The sequence below is a fragment of the Coenobita brevimanus genome, chromosome 108 (assembly GCF_032717465.1).
Source record: "Coenobita brevimanus isolate Jiangsu-jjx chromosome 108, ASM3271746v2, whole genome shotgun sequence".
Classification (NCBI taxonomy): domain Eukaryota; kingdom Metazoa; phylum Arthropoda; class Malacostraca; order Decapoda; family Coenobitidae; genus Coenobita; species Coenobita brevimanus.
Genome location: NC_137061.1, coordinates 11,909,478 through 11,935,006, shown reverse-complemented (window position 1 = coordinate 11,935,006; position 25,529 = coordinate 11,909,478). Strand labels below are relative to the sequence as shown.

General features: G+C 46.1%; 1 protein-coding gene across 1 annotated transcript in view; it reads right to left on the bottom strand.

Annotated features, from left to right (window-relative positions):
- Window positions 1-1,978, bottom strand: part of LOC145417011 (beta-alanine transporter-like) — a 33,679-nt gene extending 31,701 nt beyond the window's left edge. The window contains exon 1 of the mRNA XM_080285858.1: window positions 1,829-1,978. Coding sequence (XP_080141984.1) covers window positions 1,829-1,978 — 150 coding nt within the window. The remainder of the gene's footprint in view (window positions 1-1,828) is intronic.
- Between the last annotated feature and the right edge of the window lie 23,551 nt (window positions 1,979-25,529).

Here is a 25,529-nt window from a genome sequence, read left to right as displayed (position 1 = left end):
GAGGACTCACTTTCAGTCTCTGACCTCACTTTCACTCTGGCTTCACTTTCACTCTCTGGACTCACTTTCACTCTCTGGCCTCACTTTCGTTCTCTGGCCTCACTTTCACTCTCGACTCACTTTCACTCTCTGGACTCACTTTCACTCTCCGGACTCACTTTCACTCTCTGGACTCACTTTCACTCTCCGGACTCACTTTCACTCTCTGGACTCACTTTCACTCTCTGGACTCATTTTCACTCTGGACTCACTTTCACTCTCCGGACTCACTTTCACTCTCTGGACTCACTTTCACTCTCTGGACTCATTTTCACTCTGGCCTCACTTTCACTCTCTGGACTCATTTTCCTATATCTTCTAAAGTGCATTCAGACTGACTTTGTGAATGAAAGGTGAAAAATGATTGGATGAAAACAGGTGATAGTTTCTTTAGGTTGAGTTATTTTACCCTCATAATAAATAACAGATAATAATAATGATACTACTGCTACTACTACTACTACTAATAATAATAACAATAATAATTAAAAAAAATTTCTAGATACTGGTCCAGAAAGTCTTCATTCACGATTGTGCAGAGAGAGAGAGAGAGAGAGAGAGAGAGAGAGAGAGAGAGAGAGAGAGAGAGAGAGAGAGAGAGAGAGAGAGAATACTCCTAAAGTCTGGCGAATACATAAGGGAAAAATCGTACCATCTGAAAAACACACGACCAGAGATAAGGGTTGTCACTGCATTTCACCAGTTGTCAATTTTCTTCAGACGTTACTGGGAAGCTAATTGTTTCTTTGACTGTATGAGATGAATGTTGTACCTCTGATGTAATTGTTTCTTTGTATGAGATGAATGTTGTACCTCTGATGTAATTATTTCTTTGTATGAGATGAATGTTGTACCTCTGATGTAATTGTTTCTTTGTATGAGATGAATGTGGTACCTCTGATGTAATTGTTTCTTTGAGTGTATGAGATGAATGTTGTACCTCTGATGTAATTGTTTCTTTGTATGAGATGAATGTTGTACCTCTGATGTAATTGTTTCTTTGAGTGTATGAGATGAATGTTGTACCTCTGATGTAATTGTTTCTTTGTATGAGATGAATGTTGTACCTCTGATGTAATTATTTCTTTGAGTGTATGAGATGAATGTTGTACCTCTGATGTAAATGTTTCTTTGTATGAGATGAATGTTGTACCTTTGATGTAATTGTTTCTTTGAGTGTATGAGATGAATGTTGTACAGTACCTCTGACGTAATTGTTTCTTTGAGTGTATGAGATGAATGTTGTACAGTACCTCTGACGTAATTGTTTCTTTGAATGTATGAGATGAATGTTGTACCTCTGATATAATTATTTCTTTGACTGTATGAGATGAAAGTTGTACCTCTGATGTAATTATTTCTTTGAGTGTATGAGATGAATGTTGTACCTCTGATGTAATTGTTTCTTTGTATGAGATGAAAGTTGTACCTCTGATGTAATTGTTTCTTTGAGTGTATGAGATGAATGTTGTACCTCTGATGTAATTGTTTTTTTGAGTGTATGAGATGAATGTTGTACCTCTGATGTAATTGTTTCTTTGAGTGTATGAGATGAATGTTGTACCTCTGATGTAACTGTTTCTTTGAGTGTATGAGATGAAAGTTGTACCTCTGATGTAATTGTTTCTTTGAGTGTATGAGATGAATGTTGTACCTCTGATGTAATTGTTTCTTTGAGTGTATGAGATGAATGTTGTACCTCTGATGTAATTGTTTCTTTGAGTGTATGAGATGAATGTTGTACCTCTGATGTAATTGTTTCTTTGAGTGTATGAGATGAATGTTGTACCTCTGATGTGGTCGTGGACTGGAATTCTGCTGTGTCGTAGTGTGGGACGGGGCAGGAGGGCGGTCCAGCCTGGCTCCCAGTGCCCACCACCTGCCCTTCACTCAGGCACTTGCTGTCGTACTCGCTGACAGCAAAATCAAGAAGTTTCATTATTTCTCAACACCTTTCAACTAGTTATTTACTCAGGCACTTGCTGTCGTACTCAACACCTTTCAACTAGTTATATTCTCAGGCACTTGCTGTCGTACTCGCTGACAGCAAAATCAAAAAGTTTCATTATTTCTCAACAGCTTTCATCTCGTTATTTACTCAGGCACTTGCTGTCGTTACTGGCTGACAAAGAGAAATGCGTCAGCACAATCAGGAAGTTTCACTATTTGTCATCACCTTTCAACCAGTTATTTACTCAGGCACTTGCTGTCGTACTTGCTGACAAACAAATATACGTCAGCAAAATCAGAAAGTTTCGTCAAATCTCAACATCTCTCATCAACTTCTTTACTCAGGTTGTTATTCAGATCATGTGGAGAGAGTGGAGATTGAGAGACTGACTAGGAGAGTGTACGTGTGTGTGGGGGGGGGAAGGGAAGAGGGAGAACGAGTTTAAGGTGGAGGGATGGGTTGGAGAGGTACAGTCGTTGTCATAAAATAATCACCTATCCTCCAGTACCCCGTCCCTCAGGCTGCCTCATTTATGCGCGGCAGGTCACATTGGAGCAAGAGGGGCTGAGAGAGAGGGGCCAGAGAGAGAAGGGATGGTGAGGGAGGGGGGAGGACGAGTGATGGTGCGGGGGTGGACAGAGGGAGGGGAGGGAGGGTAGGTAGGGGAGGGAGAATGAATGCGAAGTGGTGCTCATATTTTTTGTCTATTTTCTTTCATTCAGGGCATGATATAAAAGGGTTAATATTCGGTAGGTAATGATGCATTACATCTTATTACCGGTGTTAGATAACAAACTTTAGATAGGTGGTGATATCAACGGCTGGCTAGTGAGAGAAATATACTGACGTGACAGATCAAATATCAGTGCGGAGCCAGATATTTCTGTTGATCAGTATACTATGACTTCGGACGCAGAATGGAGTCTGGATGGCTTTGACTTCCGTAATGTTTAAGAAACGTCTTTTACCCTTACATGTAGTTAATTTTGAAAGTTAATATCATATGCAACCTATGACATGGGTGTCCACAGTTGGTATGATCATCCTCTCGGTATACACTCCCTCTATACAGTCACCATCATGTCAACTATTTTCCGGCATCTCTGTATGAAAAGGCTGTTTAAGCTAATTGTGTATAAAAGGTAAATATTTGATGTCTGTGCACATGGGTGGATATAATAACGATATCTCTCATAAAATGTTAGAAGGAAAATGAAACAAAATCCTACTCAAACTCCCAAAATATATCTATATTTACCGACATTGGTAAAGCCAAAGCAACCAGGAAAGCCTTAGTAAGTAATTCAGTGTCTCCTGCCTCAATAACCTCTTGCAATCTTCACGGCAGCGAGGAAACAATGTTGTCGATGGTTTGCTGGTTTCGTCTGAACAGCTCCCACTCGTCCTTTTGGTGTGCTGGAGGAGGCGGGCCTGTGTCATCTCGTTCTCTGGCTCCCACGCGTTGACAATCTGGGCCCACAGTCTCGATGGCTCTGCACTGATGTTTGATTGGTCACGTCAGTATTTTCTCTCACAAGCCAGCAGTTGATATCACCAGCCGTCTAAAGATTATTATCTTACGCCGCTATGCAAGATGTAATGCAGCATTGTCTACCGAATATTAACTCCTGTATATCATGCCCTGAATGAAAGAAAACAGACAAAAAAGTTGACCAACACTTCGCATTTCATTCTCCCTCCCCTACCTTCCCTACCTCCCCTCCCTCACTTCACCTTTTCACCATCACTCGTCCCCCCATCCACCTTCCCTTCCTGGTTGCTTTGGCTTTACCAATGTCGGTAAACATTGACATAGATAATAGATTCTGGGACTTTGGGTAGGATTTTGTTTCATTTTCCTTCTAACATTTTATGAGAGATATCGTTATTATATCCACCCATGTGCACAGACATCAAATATTTACCTTTTATACACAATTAGCTTAAACAGCCTTTTCATACAGAGATGCCGGAAAATAGTTGACATGATGGTGACTGTATAGAGGGAGTGTATACCGAGAGGATGATCATACCAACTGTGGACACCCATGTCATAGGTTGCATATGATATTAACTTTCAAAATTAACTACATGTAAGGGTAAAAGACGTTTCTTAAACATTACGGAAGTCAAAGCCATCCAGACTCCATTCTGCGTCCGAAGTCATAGTATACTGATCAACAGAAATATCTGGCTCCGCACTGATATTTGATCTGTCACGTCAGTATATTTCTCTCACGAGCCAGCCGTTGATATCACCACCTATCTAAAGTTTGTTATCTGACACCGGTAATAAGATGTAATGCATCATTACCTACCGAATATTAACCCTTTTATATCATGCCCTGAATGAAAGAAAATAGACAAAAAATATGAGCACCACTTCGCATTCATTCTTCCTCCCCTACCTACCCTCCCTCCCCTCCCTCTGTCCACCCCCGCACCATCACTCGTCCTCCCCCCCTCCCTCACCATCCCTTCTCTCTCTGGCCCCTCCCTCTCAGCCCCTTTTGCTCCACTGTGACTTGCTGCGCATAAAGGAGGCAGCCTGAGGGACGGGGTACTGAAGGATAGGTGATTACTTATGACCACGACTGTACATGAGCTAGGGAGTGTCATTTGAAGAGAAAGCAGCTTGATGGCGGACAGAGTGATATGGAGACGATTTTTTTGTGGCCACCCCTTCTGAAATCAAGGAAAGGCTGTAAATTGATAGATAGTTTATTCAGGTATGCAGTGCCTTTGAGGCATAAAAGGGTTTAGTTCTTAATCTCAACGCTATAAACACAGGAAAAATAAATTGCAATTTCTCCACATAATTATTTACATTTACCCTTTTCAAGCTGTAAAAAAAGTCATACAAATGGCCTAGCACAGTAGCAAATTGTATTGGCTGACAAGCTTGTGTTTATGTGCATGTGAGCATATGCTGAAAATAATTGTCTGTTATAAAGAACTAATATTAGGAGCTTGAAAAAAAAAAATGCACTATTTTTTTAATTCTGTATTTTTTGAAATATAAATAGAATCAATTACACAGACACAGACACAGACACACACACACACACACACACACACATATATATATATATATATATATATATATATATATATATATATATATATATATATATATATATATATATATATAATGCTAGGTGTTTTAGGGGCCGGCTTCCCATCCCGTGAACGCCTAGTGTGTAGCGATGCTCTCTTTCTAGACTGGAGCTTAGATAAATAGCAGATAGGTAGGACACAAAAACTCAAGGCAACAACCGTACACGTGTATTACTAAGTTGGACAGGGGAACGAGTAAATGTCACTGATACAGGTACACTGGACAATTACAACTCCTACATCTAGATATGGGTTATCAGTATCGTGCAGGATACTACTCGGATCACAGTGAATAGCACTTGAGGCAGAGTATTATTATTATTATAGAAGTCCGGGTTTTCTAAATTTGTGGAGTCACTAATATTGTTCCTGGCCGGTAAGTGTTTCTTTGGCACTGGGGTCTGGATATGGTCTTAGTATCAGGAAGTATTTTCTGGTGGTAGAGTATTCAGGGAGACCAAGGGGCCTCTTCAGTACTCCTCTAGGCCCGAGGCTCCCTTTGTGTCGTGGGTCAGGGACAGGTGTCAGCTTCAGATGAAGGAGCGGCTACAGGCCATCTCCTGCCGTTGGGGGCGCTGCTACCGGCCGTTGCCAAGGCCAGGCTACTGGCTATGGCCTGGGGGAGTGAGCAACTACCAGCAGACCCAGAGGCACCTTCGGAGCAGCTAAAGGCCATCTCCTGACGAAGGCGGGAGCGGGTACACGCAGTCTCCTGGTTCCCCTCAGAGCGGCTACAGACCATCTTCTTCAGGAGGGTTGAGCAGCTACAGGCCTTCTCGAGAAAAGCACCTTCAGAGCAGCTACAGGCCGTCTCCTGATGAAGGCGGGAGTGGCTACAGGCCATTTCCTGATTCCCCTCAGAGCGGCTACAGGCTGTCTCCTTCAGGATGATTGAGTGGCTACAGGCCGTCTCGAGAAGAACACCTTCGGAGAGGCTACAGGCCATCTCCTGATGAAGGCAGGAGTGGCTATGGGCCGTCTCCTGATTGCCCTCAAAGTGGCTACAGGCCGTCTCCTTCTGGAGGAGTGAGCATCTACAGGCCGTCTCAAGGAAGACACCTTCAGAGCGGCTACAGGCCGTCTCCTGACGAAGACGGGAGTGGCTACAGGCTGTCTCCTTATTACCCTAAGAGTGGCTACAGGCCGTCTCCTTCAGGAGGGTTGAGTGGCTACAGGCTGTCTCAAGAAAGACACCTTCAGAGCAGCTACAGGTCGTCTCCTGACGAAGGCGGAAGTGCCTACAGGCCGTCTCCTTATTGCCCTCAGAGTGGCGACAGGCTGTCTCCTTAATGAGGGGTGAGCGGCTACAGGCTGTCTCAGGGGTGCTGGCAGGAGCCGGAGAAACAGCTTCACCCCGAAGCTGGTTGGAGAAGGCTCACCCAGAAGGTAGTCTAGTATTCCTGCTATGGTAGTGGTGGGCGAGTTACGGGTCATAGAGGCGCACGGCCTGGGTGGGCTTATGCCGTTGTTGCCGCGCTGTCGTTTCTCCTCTGTGGACTCCTTATGGGGGTGTCTGGGCACTTCCAGGGGCACTATACTGCATTTTACCACCGACTGCTAGGAAAAAATCACGTCCCTGTGACTGGAGGAGGTGGACTTTGGTGTCGTGGGTGGTGTAGACAGGCTGGAGGAAGGCGTGCCAGGCTGTGGTGGTGGAGTTTTCGTCTTGTTGCTCATCGCAGGTGAGGAAGAGGGTGGATGAGGCGGTGGAGGAGCAGAGGAGTTGCAGGAGGTGGTGAGGTCCTCAGACTCGCTGGGTCCGTCCATGGGATGGTGCCCATACAGCTCATCGAATCTTCATGGCGCTGGTTGTTGTCCGTGGTGTGGGGATGTGTTGAATGCTGGAGATGGATGGTGAGTGTGGGGTTTTATGCCCAGGTTATTGTGGCACAGCATCTCTGGGGAGTGTAGGTGGCTGGGATTTGTTTGGTGTATCATGAGTGTGAGATGAGATGATTTAGGGCAGGGGTAGGGTGTGATTTTGCGGCGAGGTGGGTGGGGTGGGAGAGTGGGTGTACTGGGCGGGTGGGCAGGAGAGGCGTCCGGAGCGTGTGACAGTTGTTTTGAGGGTGGGTGTGGGTGATGACGTGGGTGTGCAGGGTTGGCGTGTGTGTGAGGTGCGTGGGGCATGCAAGGGAAGCCGTGGGGTGGCAGGGGTGTGGGTGGCACGGCGTGGGGAGCGGGGTGTGGGGTGAGTGGGTGGTGGTTTCATGAGGGCGTGGTGGCACACGGGGAAGGTGGGCTGGAAGTTGTGGGGGCGGTGGTGGGCGGCGGCTAGGGTGGGGGTGTGGTGGGCACAGGGGGTGTGGAGGTGGAGGCGGGACACGTGGTGCTGGGCATGGGAGAGGGGGCGGAGCGTGGTGAGGAGGTGGAGGAGTGCCGGGGTGTTGGTGGTGTCGGTGGGTTGTCAGGTGAGGCGTGATGCAGCGTGATGGAAGGTGAGGTGGAAGCTGTGGGGGAGGGGGAAAGAGAGAGAGAGAGAGGGGGAGGAGGAGATGTAGCAGTCATAGGTGGTAGGGGGGGCGGCGTGGGGGTAGAGGTTGGGATGGGGTGCGGGGCCGGGGTGGTGGGGGCAGGAGTGCGAAAATGGCGCACGTGCCGGTTTCGGAGGGTGCGGGGAGTGCCATGATACTCAATGGTTACCTGATAGGGGTTAAGGATGCAGATGATGGTGTAGGGGGGGTGGGGAGCTGGGGTATCATAACTGTGTCACCCGGCTTATAGGGGTTGGAGGCAATGTCGGAGCTGAGGTCCAGATTGTGTTGGAGGTGGGTCAGGTGGCGTTTGAGGTGGTGGAATGGGTCTGTTGTGGGGGTTGAGGTGGGGGGTTGCAAATGCTGCTGAAGGGGCAGGAAGAGGCGTGTTTCCCCGAACACTCGCTCATATGGTGAAATTCCGTTCTCTCGGAGGCAGGAGTTGATGCCCCATTGCATGATTTTTACATGGGCGGGCCAGTCGTCATTTTTGGTGGCTTCTATCCGGGTGCAGAGCTGATTCATCAGTGTGTGATGGCTGCGCTTGCTTACGGCATTTCCTTGTGGGCTCGCTTGCAGGATGCCAAAGTGGGGGAACACGTGCCGAAGGAAGGCGTCGGCCACTGCGACAGCGTGGTGTTCCTTTGCTGGGCAGGTCACGACGGATTTGGAGTACGTGTCAATGAAAGTGATCACGTACTTATAGCCTGATTTTGGAGGTAAGGGTCCCACCACGTCAATCACCAACAGCTGCCAAGGCTTGTGGGTGGTACTATGGCTCAACGGACCTGCAGCTACGGGTGATGTCTCTACCGAGGCACAGGCGTGGCAGGTTTGGATAATTTCCTTGGCAAGGTCGGAAGGATTTGGCACACAGTAGGTGTCACTGAAGACCTGCAGTAGTTTTTTAGTACCCAGGTGAATGCTGTTGTGGGTGTGCAGATGTCGTAGGGTGTCAAGGGTGGTGTCAGGGGTTAGGAGGATATGGCCTGATGGGGTAAGTACTGTAGGTGGTCGTCCTGGCAGTACAATTTCTTGAAAAGGTGCTGGGGGATCCAAGGGGGTTGCTCTTTGTGATGCCACTGCTGGAGGTCTGGCTCCAGCTGGACGGCATGGATGGGGAGCCGAGAGAGGGCGTCCGAATTGGTATGGAGTTTGCTGGGGCGGTACAAGATTTCATAGTTGAATTCCTCCAGGGTTTTATGCCATCGGATGAGCTGGGCATTGTGGGTGTCAGACTGCCGCAACCACTGGAGGGACTGGTGGTCGGTAATGAAGTGACTTGGGTCCTGAAAAGGTATGCCCGGAAGTGCTCAAGTGCCCAGATGATGCCTAGGCACTCTCTCTTAGTGGCGGCATAATTCTTCTCCGCCTGATTTACGGTACAGCTGGTGCAGGCGATGATGTGCTCGCGGCCCTCTTGGACTTGCGTTAGCACAATGCCGATGGTAATTAGGGAGACGTTGATATAGAGCCGGAACGGGAGGGCACAGTCGGGAAAGGCCAAGATGGTGGCAGAAATGAGCTTATCTTTAAACTGTTGGAAGGCGGCTCGTCTCTCGTCTGTCCAGAGGAATGGTTCCCCCTTTCGGGTCAGGTCGTCGAGCGGTTTGGCAATGTGGGCAAACCCTTTCACAAAACGTCAGTAGTAGGACATTAAGCCTAGGAATGTCCGGATCCCATGAATGTCTTGTGGTGAGGATATGTCTGCGATGGCGCGGAGTTTGCCTGGGTCGGGAGATATGCCCACCTGGGAGATGACATGCAGCAGGAATGAGACAGTTCTGGCGGCCAGGACACTCTTGATGGGCCTGAGTTTGAGGCCTGCCTGTCGGATCCTGGTGAAAACCCGTCAGAGGCGCTGCAGGTGGTCGGCCCAGGTCTGGCTGAAAACGATGATGTCGTCCATGTATGCAAGACAAATCTCCCACGTGAGACTGCTGAGGACGGATTCCATTAACCTGGAGAAGGTGGTGGGGGCATTACAGAGGCCAAAAGGCAAAACATTAAACTCATAATGTTTCCCATTGCTGGTCGAGAAAGCGGTTTTGCCTCTGTCCTCCTGGTGCACAGGGACCTGCTAATACCCTGACTGGAGGTCAAGGGTAGAGAACCAGGAGGCGCCGTATAGGGAATCCAGGGAGTCATCTATACATGGGAGTGGAGTGGCATCCATGGTGGTTACATCGTTAAGCTGGCAATAGTCGACACAGAACCGCATTGTGCCATCCTTTTTCTTCACAAGGACAATGGGGAAGGACCAGGAGCTGGTGGAGGGAGAGACGACTCCAGCTTCAGTCATCTCTTGTACCTGGTGGTCTTCCTCTTCCTGCTGTTTGGGATTCTTCTGCCGGGATGGCTGTTGAATCGGCGGGCCCGTCGTATGAATCTTGTGAGCCAGGTAGGTGGCGTGTCCAATGTCGGCTGGACCTGTCGCAAACAGATCCTGGAAATCCAGGAGTAGGCAGCGGAGAGTGTCTGACTGGTGAGCGAAGAGATGGTCGGGGATAGGGGGCAGGGGGGCAGGGAAGTGGGAGGGGGAGGGGGGCAGGGCTCAGCTTCCTCCATCTCTCTGATTATGAGCCCTTTATGGAGGGTGAGGGGTGAGGAGGTGAGGTTGGCAATCCGGACTACCGTGTGATGTGGGGGAAGGAAAGTTGGGGGCAGAAGGCAAGCCAAGATGGTTCCTGGCGGCAGGAGTGGGGAGAACAGGACAGAGGTGCCGGAGGGCCTGTTGAGGGGCACCCAGGCTTCATGGTGGGGGGGGGATGGTGATGGTGGAGGATAAGGTGGCAGGAAAAGAAGAGGGGAGGGGGGAAGGGAGAGAGGGGAGGAGGAAGGAGGGGTAGAGTCTTCCTGCCTGGGCCGGGGCGTGCAGGCGCAGACGGCCCGAGGGGGGTTGGGTGATTTATGGAACTGGAGCTGCCTGTTGCTGCAATCGATGGTGGCTCCTAACTTCTGCAACAGGTCCAACTCCAGGTATCCATCGTAATTGTGGCAGGAAGAGTCGAATATTATGAACTGGTGTTGGGTCGACACCAGTTGATGAATGTCGACTCTCAGGGCCAGTGTTTCCCCACGGATAGGCAGGGGGCCATCCCCCGCATCCACAAGGTGAGTAGCCGTTGGGTGTAGCAGGCCAAAGGTCGATTTGTGATGGGAGAAGTAGTGGCTATATAGGCAGGATCTGGCCATTCCCATATCAACCAGAAGTCTGGCTTTCACCCCGTTCAGCTTCATCTTGTGGTAAACTAGGGGGTGGTATTTCGGGGAAATGGCCCCCTCCACTGTGGGAAGGTGCGGGGGCAGTCCTAAAAATCCAACTGTCTGGGACCTCCTTCTTCTTGCTCCGGCTCCTGTTCCCAGGGGTCAGTCTCCTCCACAGGTGCGGGTTCGTCCTCTGTTACCTCATCCTCTTGAGAGGAAACTTTGCACTGGCCTGGGGTGGTAGTTTTCCATGGTGCAGCTTTTAATTGATCTCTGATATCGTGCAGTGGGCACCTGGAGCTGCACACGGAGAATTCCCAGGGAGTCACTAAGATGAGGTTGGGCGAAGGGTCCTGCACTCTCTGGGCTGGGGGCAGGAGTACGACCCTCAGGGCTGGGGCCGAATAACTGCCTGAAGTTTTCATTCAGGCTCCTGACCGAGGACAAAGATCTCCAGTGTCGAGGTGTGGGGGGTTCCCACCCAGGAGTCCTGGGGGTGGTCTAGGGTTCCCGAGGGCTTCAGTCCCCAGGGCTTGGTGCACCGTCAGGAAGGGGCTGTGGCACTGGTCTGCATCAGGGTCCATCAGGTGGGTCTCCTCGAGATCCGGTTGTAGGGAGAAGAGGCCGGGGAAGACCAAGGGACCTCTCCAGTACTCTTCTAGGCCCGAGGCTCCCTATGTGTCGTGGGTCAGGGAACAGACGTCAGCTTCAGACGGAGGAGTGGCAACAGGCCGTCTCCTACCGTAGGGCCCGGCTACTGGCCGTGGCCTTCTGGGGGCGTGGCTACCTGCCGTCGCTAAGGCCTGACTACTGGCCATGGCCTGGGGATGTGAGCAGCTACCAGCAGACCCAAAGGCACCTTCGGAGCGGCTACAGGCCATCTCCTGACAAAGGTGGGAGCGGCTACAGGCTGTCTCCTGACGAAGGCGGGAGCAGCTACAGGCCATCTCCTTCAGGAGGGTTGAGTGGCTACAAGCCGTCTCGAGAAGAACACCTTCGGAGCGGCTACAGGCCATCTCCTGACGAAGGTAGGAGCAGCTACAGGCCATCACCTGATTGCCATCAGTGCGGCTACAAGCCGTCTCCTGACGAAGGTAGGAGCGGCTACAGGCCATCTCCTGACGAAGGCGGGAGCGGCTACAGGCCGTCTCCTTCTGGAGGGGTGAGCAGCTACAGGTCGTCTCAAGGAGGACACCTTCAGAGCGGCTACAGGCCGTCTCCTGATGAAGGTGGGAGTAGCTATAGGCAGTCTCCTTATCGAGGGGTGAGCGGCTACAGTCCCGCTGCGCTGTCGTTTCTCCTCTGTGGGCTCCTTGTGGGGGTGTCTGGGCGCTTCCAGTGGCACTATACTGCATTTATATATATATATATATATATATATATATATATATATATATATATATATATATATATATATGCATGCACTTGGCGATGGTGGTGGAGTGGTGACAGTGATAGTGATGGCATTGATAATGATGGTGATGATGGTGATTTACCTGGTATTGGAAGGCACTGAGATGTTGTCCAGAGTGCAGTAGAAAGCCATGGGGGCGCTGAAGAGTGTGGTGCCCAGGATGTGTATAGCTTCCACTATCTGAACTGTGGACATGCTAATATAAGCAACATGAGGCTGGGAGATTGCAGATTACACAGCACCTATTCATATGCGATTTATTTTGCACATTGTACTTCAGTATCCCCTTTTATGTTACTGATACAAACCAAGTAGATATCAAGGCGAAAAAATTGACATGCACGTGGTTGTAGTAGTAGTAGTAGCAGCAGTAGTAGTAGCAGCAGCAGTAGAAGTATGATTATTATTTCTGTTCAGTTGTGGGCATAGACCTATTGCTTCGTTCCCTGAGGGTCGCTAGTCCTCCCCGCCCCAGCCCTTCCATGTGGCCACTCACCGAAGATGGCGACACAGAAGAGAGGAGCCTGCCACCACCCAAACCCCACGGCGTCCAGCACCTCCTCCACCCTCTCATCTGACTTCTTCTCCTCGCCTTCCTCCTTCCCCTGTACATCACTGCTCTGGTCTTCTCGGGACTCTAGTGGTATCGCCCTCACATCATCGTTCTTCGTTGCACACACCTTTGCAACCATGGTGTCACTGCAACAGAAATGCAATGATGCGACTTGAACTGCAACTGTAGTCACTGCAAGAGAAAGGTTATGATTATGCCGTTTTTAGTACTGTAGTTATGGTGTCACAGCAGAAGAAATTGTATGGTGTGTGTGTGTAATTCACCGGGTCGGTCAGGATCACTTGATGGTCGTGATCGTCAGCATTTTACCCTCCCGGAAGGGAGCTGAGAGCTCATATAGTCCGATCTAAGGGTAAGGCTGTGACCTTCACACACCCGTCCCCTTGCTCAAGGGGGACAGTAACCACCCACTTCGTCAGTGAAACTTTTCGCAACCTGAGCGAGGCGCGAACTCCCGTCTACCAGATGGCAAGCGAGAACGTTACCACTGCACCAGCGAGCGGTGTGTGTGTGTGTGTGTGTGTGTGTGTGTGTGTGTGTGTGTGTGTGTGTGTGTACCTATTACAACCAAACAATCACTACAGGGGAAATGTTATGGTGTCTCCTGTTGTTTGTATAATGCGCAGAAGAGGCTGATTGTGTTAATACAAAACTCAGACTTCAGTAAGAAGGTTCCTTAGCACCTCTTCCTTAGCGATTTATTTCCCAAACTTTCTATTAACATCCTCATCGTTAGTTATACCCTTTTAATATCGACATAGAGTGCATGAATAACACACGAGAATATAGCAACGGGGCAAAATTAGAAATAAACCAGTAAGGAAGAGGTGTTAAGTACGCTTCCTAACCACATGAGAATACCGCCCCTTATCTCACAGACCCTCGGCACACACAGTATTGCAACTATGACCTTACTGTAGTTTGTATTGCAACCACAGTGTCATTACAACAGAAATATTATGATCACCGTTGTTGCAATGAAAACAATGTGTGATTTTTCCTCTTGCAACCAGTGTTATTGCAGGAGTGATTTTTCCTCCTGCAGCCAGCATCATTGGAAGGGTGATTTTTCGTACTGTAACCGGTTTCACTACAAGGGTGATTTTCCGTCTTGCAATCAGTGTCATTGCAAGGGTGATTTCTCGTCTTGCAACCAGTGTCATTGCAGGGGGCCATTGCAAGGGTGATTTTTCGTCTTGCAATCAGTGTCATTGGAAGGATGATTTTTCCTCTTACAACCACACTGTCATTGCAAGAGTGATCTTTTTATTTTTTTTTTTGCAACCAGTGTCATTGCGACGATGATTTTTCTTCATGCAACCACAGTGCCTTTGACCTTTTCTTGCAACCAGTGTCATTGCAAAGGGAAATATTATGGCGTATGTTATTGTTAGTGTCGCAACCATAGTGTCATTGCAAGATAATATTATGTGCTTCCTGCTGTTTGAATTATAATATCAACATCAGTAATCCCTTGCACTTTTTCCTTTGACAGTTTCCAACGTTATCTTCAGTTCAGAGATAAAGAATTGCAACCATTGTATTACTGCAAGGAATTGGTTATGGTTTGTGGTGTTTCTATTGCCCCCTCACCCTCTCACACTCACTCTCTCACAGTCAGTTTCATTCTCAGTCTCACACGCACTCTCACACTGGGACACTCACACATACTCATTCCCACTCATTTTCATTCTCACTCACTCCTACACCCACTTACTCCTGCTCTTTCACACACTCACTATCACATTCACCCAGTCAGTCTTGTACTGCTTTTTCCTTACTCTCAATTTCTTTCACTTACTTTGTCACCCAGACTCATTTACACTCAGTTACTCTCACTCACTCTCACTCACTCATTCACGCTCACAATCACTCATTCACGCTCTCACTCACTCATTCACTCTCTCACTCACTCATTCACGCTCTCACGCTCTCATTCACGTTCTCACTCACTCATTCACTCTCTCACTGTTACTCATTCACGCTCTCACTCTCACTGTCACACCCCAGCTCTTGCTCCCAAAAGACTGCAAATTTTGAGATGGCATACAACAAAGCCACAGATGTTTTTGTTGATGCTTTGGCCATGTGTAGTTATTATGACATTCTGAGAGAGTTATAAAGGGGGGAGATACTGCAGTTAGACTCTGTTAACTCCCAGACCCTTAAACTGTCAGCTACATGACATAACTATCATTACTTCGAAGACCACACGACTGGTAGTTTTTAGAGAGCAAGAGGGTGTGTTTCACACAAAATATCAGGTTTATCTTCACTAATTGGCCAGCTTTTTGAACTCGGTGTGTTAGTTTACAGTTAATGTCAACAGTTTTTTGTAATCTTGAATAGGTGCCATAATTTTCTTTAGTATAAAAAAAAGCTCTCTGTTTCCTTAGATACTGTATATTAAACTCCTTTACAAACAATACTTTTATATCCGAAAGATAAAGAACCCAAGACTTCGAGCATACAAAACTCATTTTCGTATGTAATTCGACACACACACACACACACACACACACACACACACACACACACACACACACACACACACACACACACATGAATATTTCTTCGTAACAGTGTCTGTCATTTTACCCGATGTTTTACACGTCTAAAAACACAAACGCTGTATAGTTCTAGCAGTTCGTGTGTTATCCTGATAAATAATATAATAGGTAAATAAAAAATATATTAATTTAAAAATAGGGAATAAGGATCACTAAAAAAGTAAACAAACAAGGAAGGATCGCTGGAGAGCATTCCAAACCAGCAAGGATTCAAGTAACGTTGACATGTAAACCCACAAATCCCCATTTTGACTCTTTACAAACTGTTAATACCAGAGTCCTAAGGGATTTGTGGGTTTACTTTGTCAGCGTTACTTGAATCCTTGCTGGTTTTGCATGCTCTCCAGCGATTCTTCCTTGTTTGTTTATTTATTTATTTATTTATTTTTTAGCGATCCCTTTTCCCCGTTTCTAAATTACCAATTTTTTATTTACCTAGTTTGCTTACTTTTTATAATCAGTTTATGAATTGAACAATCAAAATTCTTGCGTTTCAATTACCTTTAAAGCTTGTATGTTATGACACAACACTTGGCATTTTATAATAATTTTCATTGCTGTTGTGTTGTGGCTTTGCACATACTGATTGTTGGGTGTTATTTAAATTCTGGTCTTCACTTTGTTTACTATAGTTGTGAGGCTTCTTGCAGTGGACATTGATTCAGAATATCTATATTTTGCAAACTGATTAAACAAAGATAATTTTTAAGAAGTTGCACAGAGTATAATCTGAACCGCTATGTATTCAAACTGATTACATGAGTCAAAATCTGCTGCTGTGTGCTTTGCACGATTATTTTGCATAATAGTGGGTATTTTTTGTGTGTGAAATTGAAACTGCAACATTACTACATTAATTACTGTAATAATTGATATAGGGGCACCTTTTATGCTTCCCCCATGCCCACTTCGTTCCCTTCCTCTGCCTCTTCCTCGTCCCCCTCCTCCATTCCTTCCTTTTCCCCCTCCTATGCGCCCCCCTGCAGTTGAGATGGTTACTGTCACAATGAATTCCAATAACGCTGAAAAACTGATCCAAGTTTGGCGTAAATTCGCTTTAAGAAATGGTCACGATATCACAACCAGGTCACTTCCAATTACAGCGCAAAGCACAAACCCGCGCCTCTCGGTTGTCTCACGTGACGTCTACACACAAGCCTGCTGGGACTTCAGGGATGAACTATAAAAAGGTAAATAAAGACGAGATAAAAATTAATGTCCATCCATCCATCCATCATCCAATCCTACGTTGCCCCATGAAATGCGTAGAAGCCCAGGGCTAGGCAAGTTGGTTAGACATTTAAGATGAGAGTTACCAGCCTCACTCATTCCTGAGTAGCATTACTTGAGCAATAGCTCCAACCACTCCTTCACCGTCTCAATCCTATTGGAGCGCCGCAATTACCCACTAAACCACCAGGCGCCATAATTTGGTTATATGTTTACCACACAGCGTAGTTAATGGTTTCCAGGTGAACAGGAAACCATTCAGCTTGTCACTCAGTGTAGAGTCACTCATAGGCAGAAGGAACAGGAAGGAATGAAGGAAAGAATGACAAAAGGAGTATAAAGTCACCCGTAGGCAGAAGGACGAGGGAAGAATGAAGTAAAGAAAGGCAAGAGGAAGGAAGGAAAAGAGGGAGGAGAGGAACGGACAGACACCCAACAGCAGCACTACATTGAGTGGGTGGATGGTGAGCGTCCTCACGCACCGGTGCGTACCCTTTCCCACGATGGCGCTTCATTGCCTGCATAATCAATCTGCTAGCTAGAGTTTCCCACTTAGTTATAACGTAGTACAATATAAAATGTAATATAGTCCTGTTGCTACTGATGTACTATTGATACTTGACGATTATTCTGCACTTGAAAGGCTTCTCACGTGCTTGCAGTGGCGTAGAGGAATCGCTATGTATCCAGAAGGTGGATGATCATCTTTCCATTAGATGTTTTAAAATAGGTCATGGACACGCGCAGTGACCCATTAATTACGACTGGCTGGTTTTTATTCCGAAATATCGAATAGATTTTCTTGTAGACCTGTGAAACTATAATATGAATAATAACAATGTGAACAAACTGGCAAGTTTCGAATGTACCAAACTTTTTTATAACACTTCTTTTCCACATTATCGATGCTTGGGTGACTAAACTATTGAAAAAGAACCTCTGGATATTGTTTGAAGAATAAATTAGGTTTCTAAGATGGTTTTTAGGTGACTGTTCTGTTAGGGTTTTCAGCAAATTCCTGGGTGATCCAATGACAAATAAATGAATCTTTTATCATGAACCGGTCTCATCTAGTGCTGATAGTAATTATGTATTATTACAGAAACTACCCGTACATGCCATAATTTCACTAATTACACACATCAAATGGTATTAGTCCTCGTTATTACTTCACCAACAGCTATCAACCCTAAACACAAACTGACTCATGCAGCAACCACTACAAGAAAATAATCATCATTTAGTCTGGGTGCGTCCGGTTGAAGGGCAGGGAGGTCAGAGGTCACCGGGAGTTTGGATTATGTCACCTAAAAGGAGATCCATTCTTGGTGTGTTTAAGAGTTTGTGGAGATGCGTAACAACCCACTTAACTTAAAAATGCATCCACTCGCTGATACCAAGCCTAACGCAGCTACACCTTACACTACCACACCTTACACTACCACACCAAACACCACCACACTTTACACCACCACACCTTACACTGCCACACGTTACACCACCACACCTTACACTACCACACCTTACAAAACCACACCTTACACTAACACACCTTACACCACCACACCTTACATTACCACACCTTACACTATCACACCTTACTCTACCACACCTTACACTAACACACCTTACACTAACACACCTTACACTAACACACCTTACACCACCACACCTTACACTACCACACCTTACACTCCCACACCTTACACTAACACACCTTACACCACCACACCTTACACTATCACACCTTACACCACCACACCTTACACTACCACGTCTTACACTAACACACCTTACATCACCACATGTTACACCACCACACCTTACACTAACGCACCTTACACTACCACACCCTACACTACCACACCTTACACCACAACACCTTACACTACCACACGTTACACTAACAAACCTTACACTACCACACCCTACACTACCACACCCTACACTACCACACCTTACACTACCACACCTTACACTACCACACCTTACACTAACATACCTTACACCACCACACCATACACCACCACACCTTACACCACCACACCCTACACTACCACACCTAACACCACCACACCTTACACTACCTCACCTTACACTGCCACATCTTACACTACCACATCTTACACTGCCGCACCTTATTATACCACACGTTACACTACCACACCTTACACTACCACACCATACACCACCACACCTAACACCACCACACCTTACATTACCACACCTTACACTGCCACATCTTACACTACCACATCTTACACTGCCGCACCTTATATTACCACATTTTACACTGCCACACTTTACTCCACGACACCTTACACTAGCACACCTTACAGTACCACACCTACTACAACAACTCATTTCTACACCTCACATTTCCAAGTTTATCACGACACCCCACGCCACACACTACCACATCTCATGAAGCCACAGTCCATCTCCTATTTGGCAGTGGATTACCATCATTTATTTCTGTTGATAGTTGTCACTGTTTTACCCGTTGTTTGTAGTAGTAGTCAGGTTTTGCTATCTTACCTGGGATGTAGTCAGCTGATACCGTGCCAAAGTAGTGCATTTTAATCTATCAGTGCAGCTGCCTCACGACTGACAGTAACTAGCGTTCATTAAAACCTCGGCTGGTAATTATCTCTGGGTTATTACAAACACCGCGGTTTCTACCCAGTTGTGTGTTTTTCTTACCCGAGCTTCTTTCCCGGTTACTGTTAATGACATTGCAAGATTCGTAATACCCTCACATTACTCTAAAAACCCCTATGTTATCAGTTTATGACAATCAGCGCCACCAAATAACCTTTTTATACTTTCAAAGCCTCTGTGTTATCAGTTTATGACAATCATCTCCACCAAATAACCTTTTTCTTTTTACCCCGTCCCTTCACCATCCTCTCCATTTCCTCATACTCACTTCTGCCTGCTTAGACGACCAACCCTCATGGGATTCCGACTCACAGGGAGATTCACAAAGGGAAACATTTTTTGGTCGCATTTAAGTCCACTTCCTGCTTTTTTTTTTTTCTTTTTGAAGAAATTATTCATAACCTTAAGTCTGTTCCTACCTGCAGAAGAGGTTTGGAAATTTTTAAAACATGAGTGACAGTGTCTTTTAAAATAATCACTGCTGTCACCACTACTGTCTGTCATTATAGTGGCGTCTCTTCTAAGTTTGCGCTTATTATCTCCTACGATTTTACTCGGCTTAACTTTTCGAACTGAAGAGGCCAGAAAGAGGATAGCCTACACTAATGTTTTCAATAAAAAAAAAAAAAAGTCTTTCCTACGTTAATTAACTCGTCTTGAAGCAAGAATAAACCACAAAAATACGTCGCCAAATTCGAGGGGTTGAACCGAGTATATATCACGAGAGCATAATCATACCAATGTCATTATCAACAATACACGAGAAGATTATTATTATTTTTACCCCAGACGAAAATGAGTCACTTCCATGCAACTTGATTACTCAATAGTTTCTGCGTGAAATTTGATGAACCGTAGTTAGAGTTACGAATGAGTCTCCTTGGTTACTTGTCGAATCAGTCCTCCAATCTGACTACATTTGGTCATCAACTGAGCAGACTCAATCCCTGCAACTTGAGTACTAAGTAATGTTGGCGTGATCTTCAGCGGAATTCTGTTATGAAGTGGGAATGAGTCTCCTTGGTTACTTGTCAAATCAGTTCTCCAGCCTGACCACATTTAGCCATCAACTGAACTGAACGCTGAAAATGCTGGCTGATGATATCCTAAAAGAAACCCTGCTGTCACTCACACTCACCACCTCGTACCATGCAGTTGATCACATGCAATATCAGTGTCAAATGCAATAATACCTGCACTATTGGAAAGACTAGTAGAAGGAAAACACGAAGGCCCAAAATATCAACAGGTGGCACAATAGAAAAAATCACCGCTGTCCTTCCAGCTCAACTCATACATAGTGCATGATAGTAATCCCATGCAACATCCCTGCTCTTGCAATATTAAGAGCAGTGACGAGAAGAAATTAATGCTGAAAATATGAACACTTGATATAAAACTTCACTGCTGTCACTCCAGTTCATATCACTCTATAACCTTTTTCCTCTGTCTTGGCCTAAAATTGCCGTCTCTCCATCTCCAACGCTCAGTTCTAGCAATAAATTAGCACTAGATTATGATGCTAATGATGAAGAAATGCAATGGAAAGGATGTTCAGCCACGGCATTGTCTTATTCTGACACTGAGCTACGTGGAATAAGTCGCAAAAAGGACGAATATCTGATCCAAGTTAGAGTAAGGCAAATATTAACACATGGTTATTAGTCTCGTTCATTTTCGCTGCCAGGATCAACATTACCCTCAGTATCAAGAGTAAAAATGAGGAAATTACTGACGTTGGTTGTCACTCTCACTTGCCAGCACCAAGCTTATTGCCACTGTTGACACAACATCACGGCCATTATTGCTACTGTTGACATACAACATCACGGCCATTATTGCCACTGTTGACATACAACATCACGGCCATTATTGCCACTGTTGACATGCAACATCACGGTCATTATTGCCACTGTTGACATACAACATCACGGTCATTATTGCCACTGTTGACATACAACATCACGGTCATTATTGCCACTGTTGACATACAACATCACGGTCATTATTGCCACTGTTAACATGCAACATCACGGTCATTATTGCCACTGTTAACATGCAACATCACGGTCATTATTGCCACTGTTGACATACAACATCACGGTCATTATTGCCACTGTTAACATGCAACATCACGGTCATTATTGCCACTGTTAACATGCAACATCACGGCCATTATTGCCACTGTTAACATGCAACATCACGGTCATTATTGCCACTGTTGACATGCAACATCACGGTCATTATTGCCACTTTTAACATGCAACATCACGGTCATTATTGCCACTTTTAACAAGCAACATCACGGCCATTATCAACAAAACCTGCAACCAATCTCGTTCAAATTCACTGCCAGGTTCAACAGGTACCTTCAAAATTAAGAGTGCTAGGGAGGAGATCATTACCTACTCACCTAACAGCACCAAGCTTATTGCCACTGTTAACATGCAACATCACGGCCATTATCAACAAAACCTGCAGTATCAAAAAGAGTAATGACGAGGAACTGCCCATCTCTGCAACAACTGCAATATTAGAGGGATTGGCGTGGAAATCAACAGAGTGGCTAGACTCTCTTCACCTTTTTGGCTCAGATTCTTGTCCCTTGGCAGCTTATTTCACGCTGCTCAGTGGCAATACGACGACTGTACGTTCTTTCCATAGCACTTCTTCGTGACTAGCATCATACTCTAGAGGTTATCTCTTACCACAAGTCAGCATTGAAGATGGAGAGTTGGCAAATTTAGACCAAGTTAGAGTAAAAAGAGTATAGTCTCGTACTCACCTAACATCTCCAAGCTCATGTAACTATAGTATAGTGCTTTTGCTTCAGCTCGGCTCAGAATTTCATTCTTTTGCAGCTTATTTCAAGAAGATCATTGGTAGGGAAAGACAGTCCTGTGGCTCAACATTCTTTCCAGAGAATATCTTCGTGACTAGCATCATATCCTAGAGTTAGTCTCTTGTGGCAACTCAGGATTCAAGAGAGAGAGAGAGAGAGAGAGAGAGAGAGAGAGAGAGAGAGAGAGAGAGAGAGAGAGAGAGGAATTTAAAACCAATTTAGAGTGAAAGGAGTATAGTCACCCTCACCATCACTGAACAACACCCACGATATGAGGACAGAATTAAAGAGAAAAGCACTAACGCGTGAAATATCGACAGACAAGTAGTAACGAGACAAAGACTAACGCTGATTTCTCTCTCTCACTCACCCAGCACACCAAGAATCCGACAACTGACAGCAATATTCCACGTAATTATGCTCGTTAACCTGCTTTCTCCGCCATTCCTGCCACCTGCATCCTCATTACTTCGGTATGGCAGCCAATGGGAACTCGAGGTGAGTGTGTGCGTGCGTGTATGTGTGTGTGTGTGTGTGTGTGTGTGTGTGTGTGTGTGTGTGTGTGTGTGTGTGTGTGTGTGTGTGTGTGTGTGTGTGTGTGTGTGTGTACAAGTGTTGTATATGTTGGCAAATAGCTGGGTGAAGAGAAGGGATGGGGATGGATGGGAAGGAAGGAGGGGTGATGTTTTGAGTTTAAGGGGGATGGTGTGAGGAAGCTATCCTATTGACAATATATTTGGCCACAGAATCTGATAGGTGATAAGATCCGCTGTTCTGTTCAGTGGTATGGGAACATACTATAACAGCTGCCTCCAAACATTTGCGTCTTTTTAAGTCTGGTTCCTTGTACAAATTTTTTGCATTTTCCCCTTTCCATTACGTGACCTGTATTAAATGTGTGGGCTACACATGCGTTGTTGGTGTTGTACCGGCTCATTGCATACCTGTGTTCTTTTATTCTCTCTTCCAGATCACGCCTATTTCACCTATGTAGACCTTATCTCATACTGTACATGGAATGGAGTAAACACCTCTCTCGTCTGTGTTGCTGGTTCGTACCTTGTGTCTGACCAGATCACCCACTGTCTGAGATGTCTTAAAGGCTACCACAGTTCCTGAATTTCTTAAAAAACGTGCAATGTTGTTGCTCGTACTGTTATTGGGCAGGACTATGCGTGTCACATCATTGGATTTCTCAGCCGTTGCCCGTTCCCTGATAGCTCTGGCATGTTTTCTGGCACTGGATAACATGTGTTCTGGTTACTTTAGTTTATAAAATGTGCTATCTATGTACTGGAAATCCTCCTTCAAATAATCTTCACTGCAAATCCTCCAGGCTCTGGGGTAGAACCCTGTTAATACACTTTTCTTTATCCTTACGTTATGGCTGGAATAATAGTGAATAAGGTCATCCCTATTTGTGGCTTTCCTATACTCTTTTAATGCCAACTTACTGTCGGTTCTAATGAGCAGGGTATCCAGGAAGGGCAAGCAACTGTCAGCTTCTTTCTTCAAGGGAATACCGAATTGACGGTTCCACTTCATTAAGTCTGTCCCTCAGATTGTCTGTGTCGAAACGTCTGGGTGCAATGACCAGGATGTCGTCGACATACCGCAGCCACGTGACGGTGTTTGGGATGAATCGTTTGTAGGGACCAGACTCGAGCGATTCCATGAAGAGGTTAGCTAACACAGCACTCAGTGCCCCCCTTACACCCCCACTGCCTTCTGCTATATATGCAGGAAATGTGGTGTATATTCAGCATTTGTATTCTGAGGAAGCCATGAGGCGAAACGTCAATACACACTAAGTCCCACATCGGTGTTTCTTTCTCTAATTTGTCAAGGAAAAGTGAATCAGTGGTAGCAGTAGCTGTTACTGTTGTTACCAGCCGTGTTAGCGAAGCTGGGATTATTTTAAGTTTGTCTGTCTGTCTGTCCTTGTCTGTTTGTCTGTGTGTCTGTTAGCACGATTTCATCACAAAGTTTACAGGTGTGTAGTAGGGATGAAAATCTCGTACGAGTTCGAAATTGGTAAAAGTAGGTCAAGGTCCAGTTACGAGCCGCGCTAGATATGAATCGGCTCGCGGCTGGTGTGATTTGCCTCCTTGGAGGGGCCTCTAGTTGTTGTTGTTTTTTTATGTAGTAGCTGTAGCCCTAAGTTCATCTATAATGTGAACACAGTGAACTGCAGGCTATTAATTTAATTCATGGGTGGGATTCTAAAACATATTTAAGATTAAGTTCTCCTTGTTAATCAGATTTTGATTTTGAGGAAGAACAAGAGACATGGGAAGTTTCTACACTGCAACTTCCTTGTCCTTCACTGCAAGAACAGGGAACACCTCGTGTTAGTTTCCCTTTCATAAGCAGTATTTTGTTCATGCAGAGGGAACAAGAGGCATGGCTATTGATGCTATTGCTCTGTCCGGGTCTGTCTGTCTGAGCATTTCCATCGACCACACGCAAGCAGCCACCTTACTTTCATATGGTGAATAATTATTGCAGCCCGGGCCTTGACTGCTTGGGGAGTAATATTGAGTTCCCCACCTGGGAGTGTGCAAGGCCAGCTACCTGGCCTTAACCACACGTCGCTTCCATGGTACTGTCTCCCGGGAGAAGGGCAGTCACCCACCTACTACTCTATTGGTGAGCCAAGGATGACTAGGGCCTATGCAGGGCAGGGGCCTCCATTTTCCCTGAGCCGGATAAATGCTCCGGCCGTATACCCCACTAGATACGAGGTAAGGTGTCAAGTCTCTTTTTCTTCCTGAAAACTCAAATCTGAGGTACGAAAGGCCGCTGGTCGTAAATATGTTCCAGAGTCCAATCCAGGTTTGAATAAAAAAAGAAAATCTTTCCTTTAATCAGCCACGTGGTACTGCAGATGGACGCCTTCATGTGAAAGCACCGATATTAGTGGGTGCCTCTGCTACCCTGTTATAAACACGTCCCTCAGCTCCATCCCTATCCTTCAAACGGAGACTGGGGCACTGCAGAAGGATAGCTTGAATATGCTGTTCACAGAGCTCACGTTCAGTGAACCAACATCAGCGATATTCCTATCCCCTGGGGGAAGGGGGGTTTTTCAAGAATACTCCCCCAGTATCCCTGCTTGTCGTAAAAGGCGACTAAAAGGGTTGGCGGAGGGTTAGTGCCCCTCCCCGGAAAACAACTAACTAAAAAAACAAACAATAAGCCTCGGACAAGGACTGACCAAACGATGACGACCCAGGACCGGACAAAGGACTTGGTAATGAGTACATGGAATGTAAGAGGAGCAAATGATGAGGTGAAAGAGAGAGAGATTGTCCAGGTGCTTGAGGGTGCGAAAGTGGATGTATGTGGAATAACTGAAACAAAATGGAGAGGAGAAAGTGTGAGAGAATGGGAGTATGGATGGGGTATATGTGCAGGAGTAGGTGAGAATGAGAGGGCGAAGGAAGGAGT